Source organism: Ursus americanus, chromosome 30 (genome assembly GCF_024610735.1).
Source record: "Ursus americanus isolate L20-20 chromosome 30, mUrsAme1.1.p, whole genome shotgun sequence".
Taxonomy (NCBI): Eukaryota; Metazoa; Chordata; class Mammalia; order Carnivora; family Ursidae; genus Ursus; species Ursus americanus.
The window spans coordinates 24,539,005-24,557,227 of record NC_142156.1 but is presented as its reverse complement, the minus strand read 5'-3'; the positions used below and the strand labels follow the sequence as shown (position 1 = coordinate 24,557,227).

General features: G+C 53.6%; 1 protein-coding gene across 3 annotated transcripts in view; it reads right to left on the bottom strand.

Moving 5' to 3' along the window:
* Positions 1-262: 262 nt before the first annotated feature.
* Positions 263-18,223, bottom strand: part of SFSWAP (splicing factor SWAP) — a 71,259-nt gene continuing 53,298 nt past the window's right edge. For all 3 annotated transcript variants that reach the window (XM_045814654.2, XM_087857445.1, XM_087857446.1), the window contains 5 exons: positions 17,401-17,666; positions 11,562-11,687; positions 1,901-2,065; positions 805-877; positions 263-597 (listed from right to left, as the gene is read on the bottom strand). In XM_045814654.2, coding sequence (XP_045670610.2) covers positions 532-597; positions 805-877; positions 1,901-2,065; positions 11,562-11,687; positions 17,401-17,666 — 696 coding nt within the window. In that variant the 3' untranslated portion in view covers positions 263-531. The remainder of the gene's footprint in view (positions 598-804; positions 878-1,900; positions 2,066-11,561; positions 11,688-17,400; positions 17,667-18,223) is intronic.

Here is an 18,223-nt window from a genome sequence, read left to right as displayed (position 1 = left end):
GACGCCCGTCTAGCGCCGGGAACCAGGGGGCCGAGCTGGGCAGTGCTGTTCAGCCCTGTCTGTCTAGGGGACGCAGGGGACGAGGGGGACGCTCAGGACAGACTGTGGGTGTCTGCTCCTGCTGCTGCCTGGGCCGGGGGTGCTGTTGGCACATGGCCGCCCGGCCGCCGCCTCTGTAAGGATGCGACGGGAGTCCCATGACAGATGGCAAACGGTAAAAACACACTCACAGGCCAAACAAGGAAGAAACCGCCCCACAGTCGCTAGCTAGAAAAGGTGTTTTCCTCCCATTTTATTTGATAATACATTTTCACAGAAACATGATATTATTTACAAATATACAAGTAAGAGACTGCTGGTCAAAAATCTTAAACTGAAAATGTCATCAAAAATAAATTTACAAAAACCACCAACTGCCCAGGGGAGTCCCTGGGGGAGAACGTGGACGGCGTTGGATGGGTCTGCGCACGCGGAAGCTGCAGGCTCTCCGGCCCCCACAGCCCGGGTGCTGGGCCGGCGCGACGCCGCGTCTCAGGAGGCACTGGTCTGCATGTTCTTGGAAGCGGCGAGCATCGCCCTCACTTTGGCCATGAGATCCTGCACGGAGAGACGCACGGGGTCCCTGTGGCTTCCCACTCAGACCCGCACGCAGACCGCAGGTCCCGGAGTGCCCCCGACTGTGTCGGCGGGAAGGCCCGCCACGGGGATCCCGCAGCCCTCCAGGGTCAGGGCCCGCTGGTGGGGGCGAGATGGGGGTGCCGAGGGAAAACCGGCCCCTTGAAGGAGGGGGCGCTGCCGCTTTACCTGAGTTATTTTGCTCTGCACAGAGGACACAATTGCCGAGGAGATCTGGCCGTCTTTTTCCTGAGAAACTCCCCTAATGTGAGCAAAGAGAGGTCACATGCTTAACGAATACCTAGACGGGCCGTCGTAGTGTTACTACCGCCTTTAAAAAAGAGGCCAACGCTGTAGGGACGTATTCTGCTTTCACATTTCACATCACAGACCGCTGAAGTATTTTATAAAATCCAGCCTAACTCGGAAAACATTTCCCCGGGGGGCCCCATGAGCCCCACGTAGTGAAGACGAGGACAGAAGCAGCAGCAGCCGGAGCCGCAGGGGGCCGTGACCCCGCGGAGGGTGGGCGCTCCAGGTGGCGTGCGGGACTCTGGCCCCCGAGGCCGCCACGCGCACGCGTCCACCCTCACCTTCACACATGCCGTGTCCTAGGTTCTGGCCCATCTCCAGTGAGCTGTGCGCCTGCTACTTCCTGAGCCCGCGACCCACACTGACGAAGGCAGCGGGTCTGTAACCGACACGTGAGCCTGGTTCCCGAACCACCCACTCCACAGCCCCTGCCGGGTGTGGGTGGGCAGGCAGCCGGGGGATCTGGCACGTGCTTCCTGACAGCCACGGGCGACGGGGACACGTACATCTATGTTGCCGGCCCTGCGGCTCGCGTGACAGCCAGCTGTGACCCTGATGTCACCTGGCCTGCTCCGTCAGGCGGTGCCGGTTCAACCGCGGACTTCTGTGGCCTGGGGTGCATGGTGTGACTGGGGGGATCAGGCGGACCCCCGTCCCTGCCTTGCCGGTGATCATGCCGGGCTGTGCGGCCGGGGCCGTGCCCTCCCCAGACAGCCCTTGTTGAGGACAAAGGCGCCACCGTCTGTGGTTTCAGAACGGCCGCCGTCACACTAAGGCACCATCTCCCAGCGGATCAGACAGCGGGGAGACCTCCAGTCAGCAGCGGGGGAGGCGGCCAGCCCACCCCAGGGCCAGCCACGGAGAGGCCGGCTGCTCGGGGACTCCCTCTGCCTAGAGCCGGGGCCGCGGGGGCAGCATCCAGACCGGCACTCCCGAGGCGGGCAGGCCCAGGCCGGGCTCAGGGTGGGCTTACCTGGAGCGCTCCTGGCTGGACCCCCGACTCTCCACAGGAGAGATGCTGGCCGAGTGGGCCGTGTGCCGGCGTGTGGCCTGCTTGCTCGGGGACGCCGACTGGGACCCAGCCTTGGACTCGGTCCGTGACCGTGAGCGCCTCTTCTTCTTCTTCTCGTGGGGGCTTCTGCAAGGAAAGTGGTTTCAGACAAAGATACAGCGGGCTCTGGAGGACGGGTCTGAGTGTTTCCCAAGGGACAGCTGGTGGGTTCGGCTGTCCGCGGTGCTAACTTCTTTCAGAAGCTACGCACGTTTTATTTAGCTCACAACTAACAGATGCAGCAGAAGTCACACACAAGTGAAGGCAGGCCACCCCCCAGAGGAGGTCTGTCCCCCGTTTCAAGAGGCCTATGGGGTTTGAAACACGGTTAGTACTTTATCTGCATTTAAAAACCCTAAGGAGAACCACCAAACGCCGCTCACACCGCGTCTCCGCGTCCGCTGACGTGCGAGGACTTGTAGCGAGAGATGGGGAGGGTCCCAGCCGAGGGCCGCGTGCACGGCAGCTCCTGCTCCCCAACCTGTGCTTCCTGGGACTGCGGAGCCCGTTCCTGCTCGCCCAGCAGCGGACTGCCCACATCCCTCGTCCACTTCCAGACCCCAGCCCGCGAAGCTCCAGCACAAACCCTGCCCTGTGACCCTCCTGTGACTCCCCAAAGAACATTTAAGAGAATATATGCAGGAGGTCAGAGTGTGGTCCAGACAGGCGCTGGGCCTCCGTGCTCGTGGCCCCTCTGCTTCCTCTGTGTGGAAACTGTGCCCCATCACGCACGACGGACGGGAGACCCATGGGCGACCGAGTACTTGCTAGAGGGTCTGCGGCGGCGAGTGCCATCATGAGACCGTCACATGTACCCATGTGGGTCCCGTGGGTGACGGGACCTCACACCGGCGGGAGTCTGCGTGTCTTCACGGAGCTCGACGTCCACGGCCAGCCCTGCACAGCCCACTCTGCTTGGTGCCTCTGAGATGCAGAGCGGCTCATAGATCCTTCCCGATCCGCGGACACCCAGGGCCTGTCCACACGCCCGCTCGCCCTGCCCCCCCCCCCCCCGTGCTCTCGCGCAAAGGCACACGTGCGCACTGATGGAGCCATCGGATACTCCGGAGCGGCTCGGGCGCCCCGCCTCCGCCGTGGTAACAAGGAGCCGGCCCGCGGGGTGCAGCCCGGCAGCTCCCGCTCGGCCAGCAGGGAGAAGGGGTCCAGGGATGGAGACGCTGCGCCCTGTACTGGACACACAGACGTGGAAGCCGCACCACACACGTGCTTTCTGAGCTGCAAAGCGTGTGTGCGGTTTTGTCTGTAAACATTTCAGAGAAAGCAGCAAAGTCACAGAAATGTTCCGTAGCGCGTGACAACAGTCCAAGCCCGGCAGAGTCCCTGGCTGCCCACGTGAACGGGGGAACGGCAGGTGAGCCATCCCGGCTCAGTCTGAACACAGCGCGTCACACGACAAACTGCCTCAGCATTCGCTTCAGGAATTCAGTGATTGATTCCTCTAGAAACAACTGAGCTGCACCTCATAGAAACACGACAATCGTAAGTGCTGTCAGATGCTGATGGCGAGCGCCGACACCGTGACACCCACACTCCTCCCACGATCAGGCACCACCCATCTTTCTAGAAAGTTCTGTCCCTGCGGCCTCCGGTCATGTGGACCCCCTTCCCACCATCACAGGTAACCGTTGCTCTGATTTCTGTCCCATCGATGAAAACGTCACGGACGCAGAATCACACAGTGCCACACTCCTGTGTCTGGCTCCTGTCGCTCGTCCACAAGCCACGTCCCGGTCTACTTCTTTCTGCTGCCGAAGCATCAGCGCGTGCGACCCGCCAGCACACGTGTGCTCTCTCCCAGGAACAGACGTGTGCGCTGTTGCCCACTGCGGCAATGACAACTCAGGTGCTTCTGTGGTCAAATGTTCCCGGTGGGTGAACAGCGCGACGGACCACGGGGTGGCGGAGCCAGTGCTCGGCGTCTCGGAAGCCACCCCGCGGCCCCCGTCGCCAGCCGTGCTGAACCTGACAGAGGCTAGCGCGCTCGGCTGCACTTCAGAGGCTGTGTCCGTGTCCTACGTCCGTGGACTGTTTCATGAACTGTCTTTGGAGTCACCTGCCTGCTCCTCAGTCAGGCTGTTTCTGTCTGGAAGCGACATGGGGCCCTTGTCGGAGACACACCGTGAGTGTTCCTGGCGTGTGGCCCGTCTACTCACGCTCTTCGCTGTGACTCAGTGAAGGTCAGCGCACTCACGCTCCCCACTCTCCTACCTTCTGGTGGGGTTTTCCGCACCCGCGGGGCCTTCAGCGGGGACTCTGTGACCCTCCCGGAGGTCAGCCATGTGCCTGCAGAACACGCGTCTTTTCTTCCGTTCGGACAGCCGGCTGCTGGCGCGAGTTTCGCGGCAAAACTTTCCTCCCCGACTGCTCGGCATCCTCGCCATTTCAGGGCGTCCGCTCACGGTCTTACCTGGTGGCTCCCCGTGAGTCTGGAACTGGCAGTAAGCGTCCTCCAACCCCGTTCTTCCGCGAGACCGTTGTGGCTACTCCAGGTCCTCCGTGTTTCTGCACAGACCAGAGTTTCCGTTTGCCCGTTTCTACAAAACGCCATGGAGTCCCGGGGCGGTGCGGTGTGGCCAGGTCACTTCGGGGAGAAGAAACCTGAGGGACACTGACCTCCTATCCACGCACGTGGGCTGTGTCCTTAAGGTTCTTAGAATTCTTCTTGGAAATGTTTGTGGCTTTCGGTGTAGAGAAGTCATCTACCCGTAAGTAGCTTATTACTCGGATACGGTTACGCGTCACCTTCCCAACTGTTCCAGGCTGGAACGTGGCAGGAAGCACTTCTTTTCCAGTCTTTATGCCTTTCCCCCGTTCTCGCCCTAGTGTCTGGGCCACCCAGTTGCTGGCCTGGGGGGCGGCAAGTGTGCACCATCACCGCCAGATGCTTCCTTCCACTCCCTTTGCTCAGGGCTCTGTGTCTCCTGGTTTCCTTTTTAGTGAACAGGCGAAAAGCGTGTCAAACAGCTCTCCTGCACCTGCTGGGATGTCCTGGGATTGTCCTCATTTACTCTGTGAATACGGTGAATTACAAGGGCTGCTCGTGGACGTTAATGAACTTCAGTCCTGAGACAGATCCACTTGGTCGGGACGCGTCTCCTTGTCCGACGCTGCTGGGCGCAGATCACAGGACCCTCTGTAGGGTCTCTGCACTTGTGTTCTTGAGCGTTTCAGTTTGCGAACACATGCGCCCCTCTGCACGCACACCCCTCCGCAGTGCGCACACCCCTCCTGACACGCCCACACCCGCCAACCTGCATCTTCAGGAGCCACGGCCGCGGAGCCTCACGGCACGAGCTGCTAAGTGTTCCGAGTCCTTTCCAGACGGTCTATGAACTGTTCTCTCGTCTCCCCTGAACATTTGTTACAGTTTCACGATGACAGCCATCTGGGGCCTGGACTTCTGTGGTTTTAAATGATACATAAATGCTTTGGCAGAAAAGCTACTTGGATTTTCTATTTCTTCTGCTGTCAGTGTGCTCACTTCTATCTTTCAAGGAATTTGTCCATTTCACCCAAGTTGTCAAATTAACTAGAAAAAAATTCCCTTACTTCCCTTTTACTGTCTACAGGCTCTTCCATTCTTGATCAACCTAAATGAAGACACTGATTTTTGATTATTTTTCAAGAACCATCTTTTAGTTCTACTGTTAGTTTTCTATTTTCTTCCCCCCCCTTTAAAAAAAAAAAGCCAAGTACAGATGACACACAGTAGTTCCCGGCTACCACAGTGACTGCACGAGTGTGTGACGCTGTGCTCACAAGTGCACCTGCCATCTGTCACCGACACCTCTGACTGGACTCCCTATGCTAGGCCTTTCGTTCCCAGGATTCCTTCATTCCTGTGTCCCCGCAGCAACCACCAGTCTGTTCTCTGTATCTGTGGGTCTGTTTTGTTTCTATAACTCCACATATGAGGGAAATCATATGATAACTGTCTTTCTCTATTTCACTAGCGTAATACCCTGTAGTTCCATCCATGTCGCTGCAAAATTGCAAGATTTCATTCCTTTCTGATGTCTGAGTAATAGTCCATTGTATATATGAACCACATCATCTTTATCCATTCATCTGTCAGTGGACATCTGGGCTCTTTCCACATTTTGGCTGTTGTGGACACGGCTGCTATGAACATTGGGGTGCAGGTGCCCCTTCAGATCACTACATCTTTATCTTTGGGGTAAATACCTAGTAGTGCAATTGCTGGGTCGTAGGGTAGTTGTATTTTTAACTGTTTGAGGAAGCTCCACACTGTTTTCCAGAATAGCTGCACCAGCTTGCATTCCCACCAGCAGTGTAGGAAGGTTCCCCTTCCTCCTCACCCTCGCCAACCTCGGTCGTTTCCTGACTTGTTAATTTTAGCCGTTCTGACTGGTGTGAGGTGGGATCTCAGAGGGGTTTTGATCTGTATTTCTCTGATGCCGAGTGACGTGGAGCATTTTTTCACGTGTCTGTTGGCCATTTGTATGTCTGCTCTGGAGAAATGTCTGTTCATGTCTTCTGCCCATTTCTTGACTGGATTATTTGTTCTTGGGGTGTTGAGGTTGATACGTTCTTTATAGATTATGGATGCTAGCCCTTTACCTGGTAAGACATTTGCAAATATCTCCTCCCATTCTGTCTGCTGTCTTTTGGTTTTGTCGACTGTTTCCTTCACTGTGCAAAAGCTTTTTATCTTGATGAAGTCCCAGTAGTTCATCTTTGCCTTTGTTTCCCTTGCCTTTGGAGACGTGTCTAGCAAGAAGTTGCTGTGGCCGAGGTCACAGAGGTTGCTGCCTGTGTTCTCCTCTGGGGTTCTGATGGATTCCTGTCTCACATGAGGTCTTTTCATCCATTTTGAGTTTGTTTGCGTATGGTGTAAGAAAGTGGTCCAGTTTCATTCTTCTACGTGTGGCTCTCCCATTTTCCCAGCACACTTCCATTTATGGAAGAGACTGTCATTTTCCCACTGGATAGTCTTTTCTGCTCTGTCGAAGATTAGTTGACCGTGGAGTTGAGGGTCCATTTCTGGGTGCTCTCTTGTGTTCCACGGATTCATGTGTCTGTTTTTGAGCCAGTACCATGCTGTCTAGATGACTGCAGCCCTGTAATGTAGTCGAAGTCCAGCACTGTGATGCCACCAGGGTTTTTTTCCTGATTGCTTTGGCTAATTGGGATCGTTTGTTCCACACAAATTTTAAGATTATTTGCTTTTGTATTTTCCTGATTTCTGATCTGACCTTCATTATTTCCTTGCTTCTACCTACATTGGGTTTGATTTGTTCTTTTTCTAGCTTAAGATAGAAGATTAAATCATTACTTTTAGAGCTTTCTTCTTCCCTGATACAAACATTTAAAGCTACTAACTTCCTCCTAGGCAAACCAGCACGCCACTGATGTGGCTATGTGACATTTTCACTGTCATTCACTTAAAAATATTTCCTCTTTCCCTTGCGATTTTGTCTTTGACCTATGGGTAATTTAAAAATGTGTTAACTTCCCGATATTTGGGGATTTTCCAGATATCCTTTTATAGGTTTTTAGACTCGCTGCCACATGGTAGGGAACATACTCTCCACCATCGGAATCTTCTGGGGCTTCTGCGCCAGTGCAGTGGGCGAGCGAGCCAGTGGCTGTGTACGGTTTCCGTGTCCACGCGGTCTGGTTGTCTGCCTGTCCCCAGTTCTCAGTGTTGCTTCAAGTATTTTATTTATTTATTCTTACTGTTTTTTGTTTAAACTTTATTTATTCATGAGAGAGAGGAAGCGCACGCACGCACACAAGCAGGGGGAGCAGCAGGCAGAGGGAGAGGCAGACTCCCCGCTGAGCAGGGATCTCGGGGATCCCAGGACCCCGAGACCATGACCTGAGCAGAAGGCAGACGGCTGAACTGACTGAGCCACCCAGGCGCCCCTTCTTCTTACTTTTTTTGAGAGAGAGACAGAGCAGGTGCACACGACGAGGGGAGGGGCAGAGGGAGAGAGAGAATCGCAAGCCGACTCTGCGCCCGGCCTGGAGCCCGATGTGGGGCTCCATCTCATGACCCTGGGAGATCAGGACCTGAGCCGAAATCAACAGACGCTCAATGGACTGCGCCCTCCAGGCGTGCCTGCTGCAAGGCCCTCAAAGTGCTTTCCCTGGGGCCTGCCCGAGACGCCGCGTCCACGCGAGGCTGGCCCTTCTCTGCAGCACCTCCTGATGGCACAGACACCCCGCCTCTCTGCTCTGAACACTGCATGCTCCTCTTTCCCCATCTTTTAACTTTTAACCTACTTGTGCTCTGAAAACCTCTCTATAAGCAACTCAGCATTGGTTTTCTTTTAACGCGGTCTGAACGCCCTGCCCCACCGTTAGTTCTTTATCTGCTCACATTCAACATGTGAGGGTTACACTGAGTCTACAGTCCTCTTGATTTCTGTTGTGCATTCACTCTTTCCTCCCCTTCCCCCACTTCTCTGCTTTCTTTTCTTTCAAGATTTTATTTATTCATTTGAGAGAGAGGGAGAAAGAGTGCAAGCATGAGCGGGGGGCAGGGTGGGGCAGAGGCAGAGGAAGAAGCAGACGCCCCGCTGAGCAGGGAGCCCGACGCGGGGCTGGATCCCAGGACCCTGAGATCATGACCTGAACTGAAGGCAGACGCTTCACTGACTGAGCCCCCTAAGCGCCCCTCTGCTTTCTTTTCAGTTAATAAAGCATTTTTAAGGTTCTGCCTATGTCCTCTCTTGGCTTTTAGCTCCTTTTTCTTTCTAGTGGCTGCCCGAGGGAATGAAGACACACGTGTGTGACGGACAGTCTACCGTGGCTGGGTAACACTCAGTACAAGTCTGTAATGGTGGCACGTTCCCATCCGTTCACTTGACATTCACGCTGCGCCTGGCACAGCGCTAAGCAAAAGGTGTTCAATGGCAAACTACTGCAACCAATCCCGTACTATTTACTGTAACGGAACAACAGGGCATCCTGCTGAGCTGTGCTCTGGTAGGACGTGGCCAAACACTTGCATGGATTCTACTCTTTAAAAAATGCTCAATACCATCATATTGTGATCTCCAGAAACTCAGTGACAGGAACCAAGGTTCCCTGGACAAACAGCTGACCCCAGTGCTGGGGCAGGGAAAACACCAGCAAAGCCTGGAATATTTCGGGCCAAAAAGCAACAATGTGCTTCAAGAACAACAAGGCCAAATGTGGAACGGATGTCGCCATCAGAGTTAACACTGCCGATGGATTGTGCACCACGGACGGAGAAACAAAACCCCAAAACCCAAAGTCCAGGGTGACGCCAAAACAAAGGGCGTGTGTCTTCTTTAGAGAAGGAGAGACAGAACCTGAAAGTCACCATTCTGCCATCACCAATGTGAGAAGCAATTCAGCTTCAGCAGATGGTAAGGCCAACGGGGCGTCCGTGCTGAGCCATGGAGCCACCGCCCCATGGCCTGTGCATCACTGACAGCAGGACAGACAGACACCTGGTGTGACACCAAGGGCAGTGACATATCACCTTTGTTGTGCTCCTGCCAAAATGTTTCACACGAACCCGGCCGCGGGCACTTAGTAAGACAAGTCCAACCAAGGCACAGACACAGGGGCGAGGGCAGCAGAGAGGGATGGAGGGCAGAGAGGGACGGCCAGATGGAAACATGCTGCCCCTGCTGGATTGAGCTGGCACTTACAGGCATATGCACGTTCCCTGTACTATTTTCAAGAAGTAAGCGTAAAACCGTCTAGTAAACTAAAAAAATTTTAAAACGAGAAGTCAGTGAAAGGGGCGCACTCAAGGATCAGCTTGTAGAAACGATCCTTCGGCTCTGGTGGGTGAATTGGCCGCCGCGTGAAAGCAGCAGCCCCGTGCTGCTCTGCGTAGAAGGCTGCAGGGCACGGGGTCTGATTGCTGGGTTCACACGCCTGGACCAGCGACTGCACACATGTCCTCTCCTGGCCCCATCGGACCCAGCACAGCTACCCACTGCCCAGGGTCGGGCGCACGGGGTGATCCCACCCGCTCGGCCAGGTCGTGAGGCTCTGCGGTCGGCTGAGCCTTCGCTTGCTTTGTTCAACTCATTAAAGCTCCAGCGATCACACAAGTTCTCAAGATTCCTAATATAACCACCACCTTCCCCCAAGACGGCTCCTTCAATGCAAAGGTTAATCTGAGGGCAAAGCAAGAAAGCTTCTGTAGGGAGAGATCTTTTGTTCCAAGAATTAATTTTAGACCATGCCCTTTACATACAGCGAAGGTGACGATGAATTTCAAATGTTAAATAATGACTTGCTCAAGCACTACAGTGTAAGTGGACTTGGGTCTCCATCACGCTGTCCTGGCCCAGCGGCGGGAGCCTCACGTGGACGACTAGGGCCCAGGCCGTGAGCACGCACAGTCAGCCTGCACGGCGAGCACACCTGTTGGCTCGGCCAGCCTTACAGCTCCTTTGCGGACCCTGCTGCTTTGAGAGAAAGATCACATTTTACCAGTGAACAGAGCTATCACAGATCTCGCTGGATTGCAGGCATATTTTCCCTGTTAGGAACGTCTTTCCAGAGCTGCTGTTGCTACGAACCCTGCTGGGAAGGGTACCCGCAGGCTGCTCGGCCCACGTCCTTCAGACAGGCAGGACCCGGTGACGGCTGGGCTCCTGACGCCTGTCACTCAGGTGTGTTGTCTGGGAGGCTCGGGAACCCCAAGGGTCCCGACTTGCACATACTTGGCAGCAGTTACAAAACTCAAGCAAAGACACACACAACCCAGCTGCCTCCCCTGGGCACCTCCGTCACGGGGAGAACGATGCTCTTTGCCCACCTACCAGAGGCAGGGCTTGGGCTAACTCCTGTGCAGGGGCCAAGTGAGAGCCCCTCCCTTCTGGGGAGAACAGAAACAAAGAGGCTAAGGGATGTGAAGCCATTGGGTGGCACCACCCATGCAGGATGATTCTCAGTGCCCTGTGGCCAAGACGGAAACACTCACCAGCAGCCCTGTCCACCACCACGCTCCCTGGGTTGGAGGGGAGGGCAGCAGGCCCCAGAGAGGCCCAGATGGCCCAGACGTGTCCTGTCTTGTGGGCAGGGTGCCAGGACTTTTAGTGTGGTGCCTTGGTGTTCTCTCCCTGGAGGGGCTGAGGACGCTGGCTGGCCGGGAAGCAGAGGCCTGGGGCCCAGGCGTCATGGATGAGAGGGCTACCAAAATGGACATGGGAGCTGGTCTCTCTAGCTCTCCACAACCAAGACAGGTGTCAAGGGGTCAGAGGTTGGAGCTCTCTCTGCTCTTAGGCCCTGCAAAGACTGTGGCCCTGCCCACAGCACCTGCTACCTGGGCAGTGGCAGGGATTCACTCGGGACTCGAGCTTCTCATTTCCTTCCACCTGTGTGTGGGGGTCCAGCGGGGTAGCTGGACTCGGGGGCTGGTGCTGGGTACTGCTCCACGCTGCCCTGACCCCAGGGACACGGAGCTCCCAGGGCTGTCAGTTCCAGGAGTAATGAAAGAGCTACTATGGGCTGAGTGTCTGCCAAGGGCCGGCTCCCCTGCTTGTCCCCAGCCGTCCGTATAAATGTTCGCAGCCAGCACAGACTGTCTACGAACTCAGAGGCCTACCTGGACCGGGTCCGCTTCCTGCTGACGCCTGGGCTGTTACTCATCCGGTAGGCAGTGGGGACGCTCCTTTCTTCCCTCCGTCTCTCGGGGGAGTGTGCTCTCCTCCGAGGGGACCGGGATCGTGACCTGCGCAGAGGAAGACGAGGCATTTTAGTCTGTGTGGCTGGCAGGCGATCCCTTCTATGCTGAGGCAGTGACTGGCCTCGTCTGGGTCTGCGGGTGTCCTTCCGGAGCCCCCCCGGCCTTCCTGCTCTACTGACAGAACTGAATCCAGACACAGACGCAGAGACAGAGAGTCCGCTCCCAGACCAGAACACCCGTCACGCCGCCGCCGCTCAACCCGAGCAGTGTGCACGCGTCAGGCCGGCCCCGGTGCTCCGCGGCACCAAGTCTCCCCGCTCCGGGTCCGACAGGTGACGGACGGCTAACTCAGCCCGCGATCTCCCGTCCTGCCGTTTGCCTCTGCACTTTACCGCCTTCGACCATTTTCGGCTCACGGACGTCTCCATCAAAATCACATAAGCAAAAGCAGTGACATTCAAGTGAGTTGTTCCTATTTGTTCTGAATACTGGCGACAGGAAGAGAGCATCAGAGCCACGGCCTCGAAGCCTCTCTCGTTCACACCCATCGTGCGGCCGCTCGGTGTGAGCAACGAACAGGCCCAGCAGCTCGCTTCGGAGCACGCCGCCTCTCATGATAATGCATGTTTAGGGGATTCTCTGGATTAAACCCTTGCGTTAAAATATTTCATTCTTCCTTCTCATGTTCCTGGAGACACTCGCTCCATCTACGAGGTGACCTGGTCCACTCATGACGGCAGCACTCGCAGCGCCACCAACTCCAGACCGTCACCCACCGGGGGGTCAAGGCCCTCCAAGGAGGGTTCTGTAATGATGGGTTTAGGATTCTTCTTTCTGTTCATTCAGTGAAATTACTGTTTCAGGAAGATGTAGAGTAAGCAGAAATCTGGACAAAAAAACAATTTCTTTTTGTTCTGTTTCTATGACAACCCATTCAAAAATAATATAAGGAGCAGTTTGATTTTGCCATAAAACATTCTACACTGAATCATTTTAATTACAATACCCCCCCCCATAACACACAACTGTTGTTCCAAACACCAGCTTATCACCACATTCCACGCTCCTGCGTCACAGAGAAAACCCTGAGTCACTCCTGAAAAAGACCGGCCGCAGCAAGAACGTGCTCCAGGTAGACTGTCAGCGGCTCAGTCTTCTCCAGCACCGCTGTGTCCCGGCACAAAATGGTGGGGACAGTTTTTTCCCAGACCCTTCCCAAGATTTAGGTAACAAATTACAAGGGCGAGGGCAGTCAGACACGTTGACATTTTACCAGGTTTCCCCTCCAGAGAGCTCTGGGAGTCAACTCTGTCGGCGGGAAAAGCTGCCGACCGCTGCCAAGGTCTGTGCTCCTGCCCTGGCGAGTGGCCCTGCTGCGTTCTGGGCTCGGGAGTCCCTGGGGAGGCTGGGGCCTGCGACACGGAGGCACACACTTCGCACTGAGAACTCGGAGTGCCGGTCGGGGTGGCACCAAAGCCCCGGAGAAAGCTGTGTGTAACCAGACCTCTACCCCCGTGGAATGTTTACTCGGGGAACAAACACACGGGAATCAGGAAACGTGCATTAGTTTTTAGTGCCTACAAATTCGAACTCCGATACAGTACCACTCTGCAGTAACTGTTGGAGGTCTCTGTCCCCCGTAGATCTGAAGTCGTCTGGGAAAGCAGCCCACTCAGTCCTGGGAGAAGTCAGCTTCCCCAGACAATACTGAGGTTTTATTTTAATTAAGAAGAACTGATGTTTTATTCCGTTAATGAGGTGGTTAATACTGCCACCACGACACAGGCGAGGAACAGGAGTTCCATTCTAGAAGTACGTCATCTGCATGATGCGACTCCGGTACTTTTTCTTGAATACTCATAACAGTCTGCTTTCAAGTAACGGCAGAATGAGCCTTTTTATCGGAATGGCGGTGCTGTCTGCAAAGAGCTGCTTTCCTCCGTTTAACCACTGGCTTGCCCCTCTGTCCCTGCCCCGCAGGGCTCCGGAGCAGCACCTGGCGGGCTGGGGCAGCAGGTCTGGCGCTCACCGGCCTGAGGAGCCGAGCACTCCTGCTGGGCTCCCAAGGGGCTGGCTGTCCCTGCAGTGTCTCTTCCCGACAGCCTGAGGGCGTCTGCTGGGTCGGGGTCGGCTCCACAGAGCGAGAGCAGCTGGCCCTCACCCGCACGCTACGCGCTGGGCGTCACCTCTTAGGGATCCTATGCAGGATGAGGAGGTTACAGGAATGACTGTCATTACCCCAGTTTTGCCGGCTTAAGCGGTTTTTGAATGTTACCTGTGACTTAGACAACGTCATTCTAATCCCCAGCTCCTCCCCAAGCAGAAGTCTCCAGGGAGCGAGCGGGGGACTGTGCAGACCCTGCCCCAATACTGCAAGACAGGGGACAGAGTCCTACTCAGGGGGGCTCCAGGTAGAACTTAAACACGGACAAGCCAATGAAACAAACACCAAAGGTGATCTTCTCCAACGTTCTTAAAGAAAACTTAATTTCAAGCTTTAAGAGTCTTCCAAGACTTTAAAAAGACCTAAACTATTGAAGCTGAGTTTTTAGGCAATACACGAATGGCCTGAGAACTGCGTTCCATTTACAGCAGAGAACCTAGTGAGACAAAAATGGAAAACAGAGGGGGCGCCTGGCGGCTCGGTCGGTTGAGCCTCCGACTCCTGATTTCGGCTCAGGTCCTGACCGCAGGGTCGGGGGATCGAGCCCCGCACTGGGGGTCTGTGCTCAGTGGGGAGTCTGCCTGAGTTTCTCTCCCTCTCCCTTTGCCCCTCCCCGCCTTTGTGTGCACTCTCTCGAGTAAATAAATAAATCCTCAAAAACACCCTAAGAAAATAAAAAGCAGAGAAAAAAAGTCTTACACTTTAATTAATGTTGATTTAAAACACACCAAGCACTATGCACTTTCTAAGAAGCAACATACTGATTTCCGAAACCAAAGATATGACTGGGTCGCCTCTGGAGACCCAGAGTCACCTACACTTCGGACAAACTGGGTACTCAGACCTCAGACATGCGAACATCACTATCTTCACACGGAGATCACTTCTGCAGAAAAGGGTGTTCTAACCCTAACTTTCTATGTCTTACAAAGCACTTCAGTAATTTAATAGGAAAAAGAAACTACGTTTCAACCACAGAACCCTGAGAGAACAAATATTGACAAATGTGCATTTTACTTGGAGTTGCCAGGAGTCTTTTAAAAACAATCGATTAAATCGTGTGTCAGAAACAAGTCTGATAGGTCCTATGTAGACATTACTGTAATGGGTAATGTTATCTGAAAAGACAGTTAAAGAAAAATGACAATATCTTTAGCAACTTCAAGATTTGGCTACAACTGAAGTATTTTTCACACATCCAAATTCATTTACTGAGAACACCAACCTCTCTTGATTTAAACCCGCTGCAGTGTAAACCCACTGGGACCCCCGGAGTTATCAGCGCTGGCAGAGCCCGGACTGAGAAAGCCCGGGAAAACACGCGGCATTCTCAAACAAAGCAGGCACACCGTTCTTAGCCGCAAGCTGAGGCAGGACTCCCACGGCGACCGGCAGGAGCCACCAGCTGCTCTGAGCGGTCCCCGGGCTGTGGGACAGCTGGTCCTTCCTCTCAGCCCCAGGCCCCGAGTGTGGGGGGTCTGGCTTCAAAAAGCATTGTTGTCACATACAATTTTTCAAGGCAAAACATCCTGGAATACCAAACACTTCGAAGGTTTTGTGTCATGATATAACTTTTAATATTTTATAATGAAGCTCCACTTTGCCTTGATATCCTACAAGAATTGCAAAATCAGGTACCGGAGGATCTGCCTGCTTCCGTGAACTGCGAAGTGAGCCCACATACCTACAGTCAGCAAAAGGATCACGGAGATACTCAGCCACTGGGGCCGAAACAGCTCAAGAGGCATGAAAAACTCAGCTCCGGTGACAGGTAATTTTAACTGTGGGTCAAATTAAGCTGAAGCTGGCAGTCTGCCATCGCAGAACTAAAACACAGAAAATTTTTCACTTAATTTTTTCTTGTAACTCAAGGTTACACACTAAGGATCAGGATTTTGCTTCTTGCACTTGTCACACTGAGCATACAGAACCATATGAAATGTACCCGTATATAAAGTATGTAACTGTAAACCTTCTCTGAAACAATTATTTAGGAGCGCTTGGGTGGCTGAGTCAGCTCAGGTCATGGTCTGGGGGTTGTGAGATGGAGCTCTGCGCTGGGTGTGGAGCCTGCCTGGGAATCTCTTTCCCTCTCCCTCTGCCTCTCCCCCCTGCTTGTGTTCTCTCTCTCTCTCATATAAATAAAACCTTAAAAAAATTATTAAAATAACATATAAAATGACTTACTTTATTATAGTCAATAAAAAGCACATAAAACCTAGAATCTTAAAATTCTAAGCGTCAGACGAGCATTCCAGCTGTGGACAGAACAAGCTGGGGAGACGCGCGTGGTGGGCGCATCAGCCGTCTCACAGCAGGGCCAGGCTACACTTCACACTGTACCTGCCGAACACCCGATGTCAGGGCAGAACTCACAGCTCACACTAGACGTGAGGAGCTTTCACTCTGCCAGTCCCCCAGACTAAGGATTAGGAGTGAATTACGCTCTCTCTTGTCCACGCCCTGTGATGAAGGATGACAGGCCACAATTTACTGGGCACGTTATCGCTCAGAGGGCTGGTGTGGGCCTACGGGACTTATGTCCACTATATAGTATCATAAAAAACTCTCTCAAAAAAGAAACTTTAAAACATTTTGACATTTACATACAAATTCCTGGGAGCTTCCAAAAATTGAAATTCTATCAGCGAAGTTGTTCATTTAATTAAAAAACAGCAAGATGTGTGGGTGTGTGTCTGGTATCTGCGAGTGTGCACCTGTGTGTCTGTGTGGGGTGTGTGTGTGTCATGATGGCACTTTTAAACGATTAAAATTGCAGACAGCCAAGGATCTTATGTATTTACATGGAGGAAATCCAATTTCACTGTTGACAAGGAAGTGTAAATACTTGTCAAGCCTTTGAGGTCCAGTCTGGGTAAAAATAGGGACATAATCAGAGGCGAATGTGTTTTCAACAGAGAAAGTACAAGGCATCTACACTTTCCCAGGGAAAGGAGAACCAGCATCAATTACAGAGGAAAAATGAGATCCCAGGAGCCCAAGTGTTGTGCCAAAGAGAAAGCAAGCAGAGTCCACTCAACACTGAGTAACAGGTCACAAGGCATGATGAAGGCTTAACCAGACGTCTGCTTTTCAAAGTCCCTGCAAGCCAGTTACTTAAAACAAAATTAAACTGCTTCACTGAGCAGTGAATTCCGTGACCCTTTAAGGGCCATGTTTGTGGCCTGAAATCTTCATCCACTTTCTCGAACCTGGCGGTTGAGAGAGCCTCTTACAGAGGGAAGAGACGGGCCCGTTCGCATGGACGCCGTGCAGGAGGAGCTGCGCCGAGCCCCCATCACAACACACACACGGGGGCAATTAGCACGGGAAAGGCCACACAAACAAGACACCCACCCCTGTGAGTTTTACACACTGAACAAACCTGTTGTCATTTATATAAATCTACTTTTTAAAAAGCTGACCATAGCTGATGAGCTTCAGAAATTAAACTCAAAGAAAACCTGAGAAGATGTCATTTGGGTCTGCAAGCTGTATCCGTAGGTGAGCTCTCACGAGGCCTGAGCTCACCCCTGCCGGCCCTGCCGCTCTGGGGGAGGAGGGCCCCGCGCCACGGGCGCCCTGTGAACCCACCTGGAGCGCCGTGCCGTCCGATAGGCACTGGGGAGACAGTGCTTTGCTTTCGAGTGGGACCTGGGCCTGGATTTGGAGGACGAGTGATACTTGGGGGAGCGCGACCTTGTGCGAGACCGCTTTTTGTGCTTTTTCTTCTTCCTCTCCTTCTCTTCTTCCCTCGGTGGGTCTTTACTTTTGCTGGAAGGCCCTTCTGTGGGTTTAGCATCTGAAGCGGGCAGAGGTCTGCCTCCAGCCAGTAGAGGACAGGGCACGGTACTGGCTTCCTGGGGACAGACGCAGACATCGGGATGTTAAGAGGGAAAGTAGGATTGAAATGCACACGTAACACTGTCAACTTTGGGGTCTTCACACCACTTAGTGCACCAACACCTCTTACAAAGGACCACGTCTCTTTCTATGGCTCTAAGATATCGCCCTGGTGTCTCCAGGGAAGTTGCGGCTCCGCAGATGCCAGGAGTATATGCGACAATTTCCCCAGACGCTGCTCGTTCACCGGCCCCAGCGGCAGCGCTCCATCTCATCAAGGGAACACGGTAGCAAGGACCCCGTGTTAGGAAAAAAGCCGTGCTTGCTCCTTCATAAATAATTGTGATTTTCCACTGACAGATTCTCAAACCTCCAGCGTTAGGCTTTTATGAATCTCTACACCCATCTGAAAATGATTTTTAAAAAAGACCTGAACTAAAAAAGAGTCCCCTTTGACTTTAAGAACTCTGCCAGAAGAAAAACCCCCCTTCCTTCCGGTGTCTGTGCGAGTTGATGGATGTTAACTAACCCACCGTGGCCATCACTTCGCAACACACGTCCGCGATCACGCCGC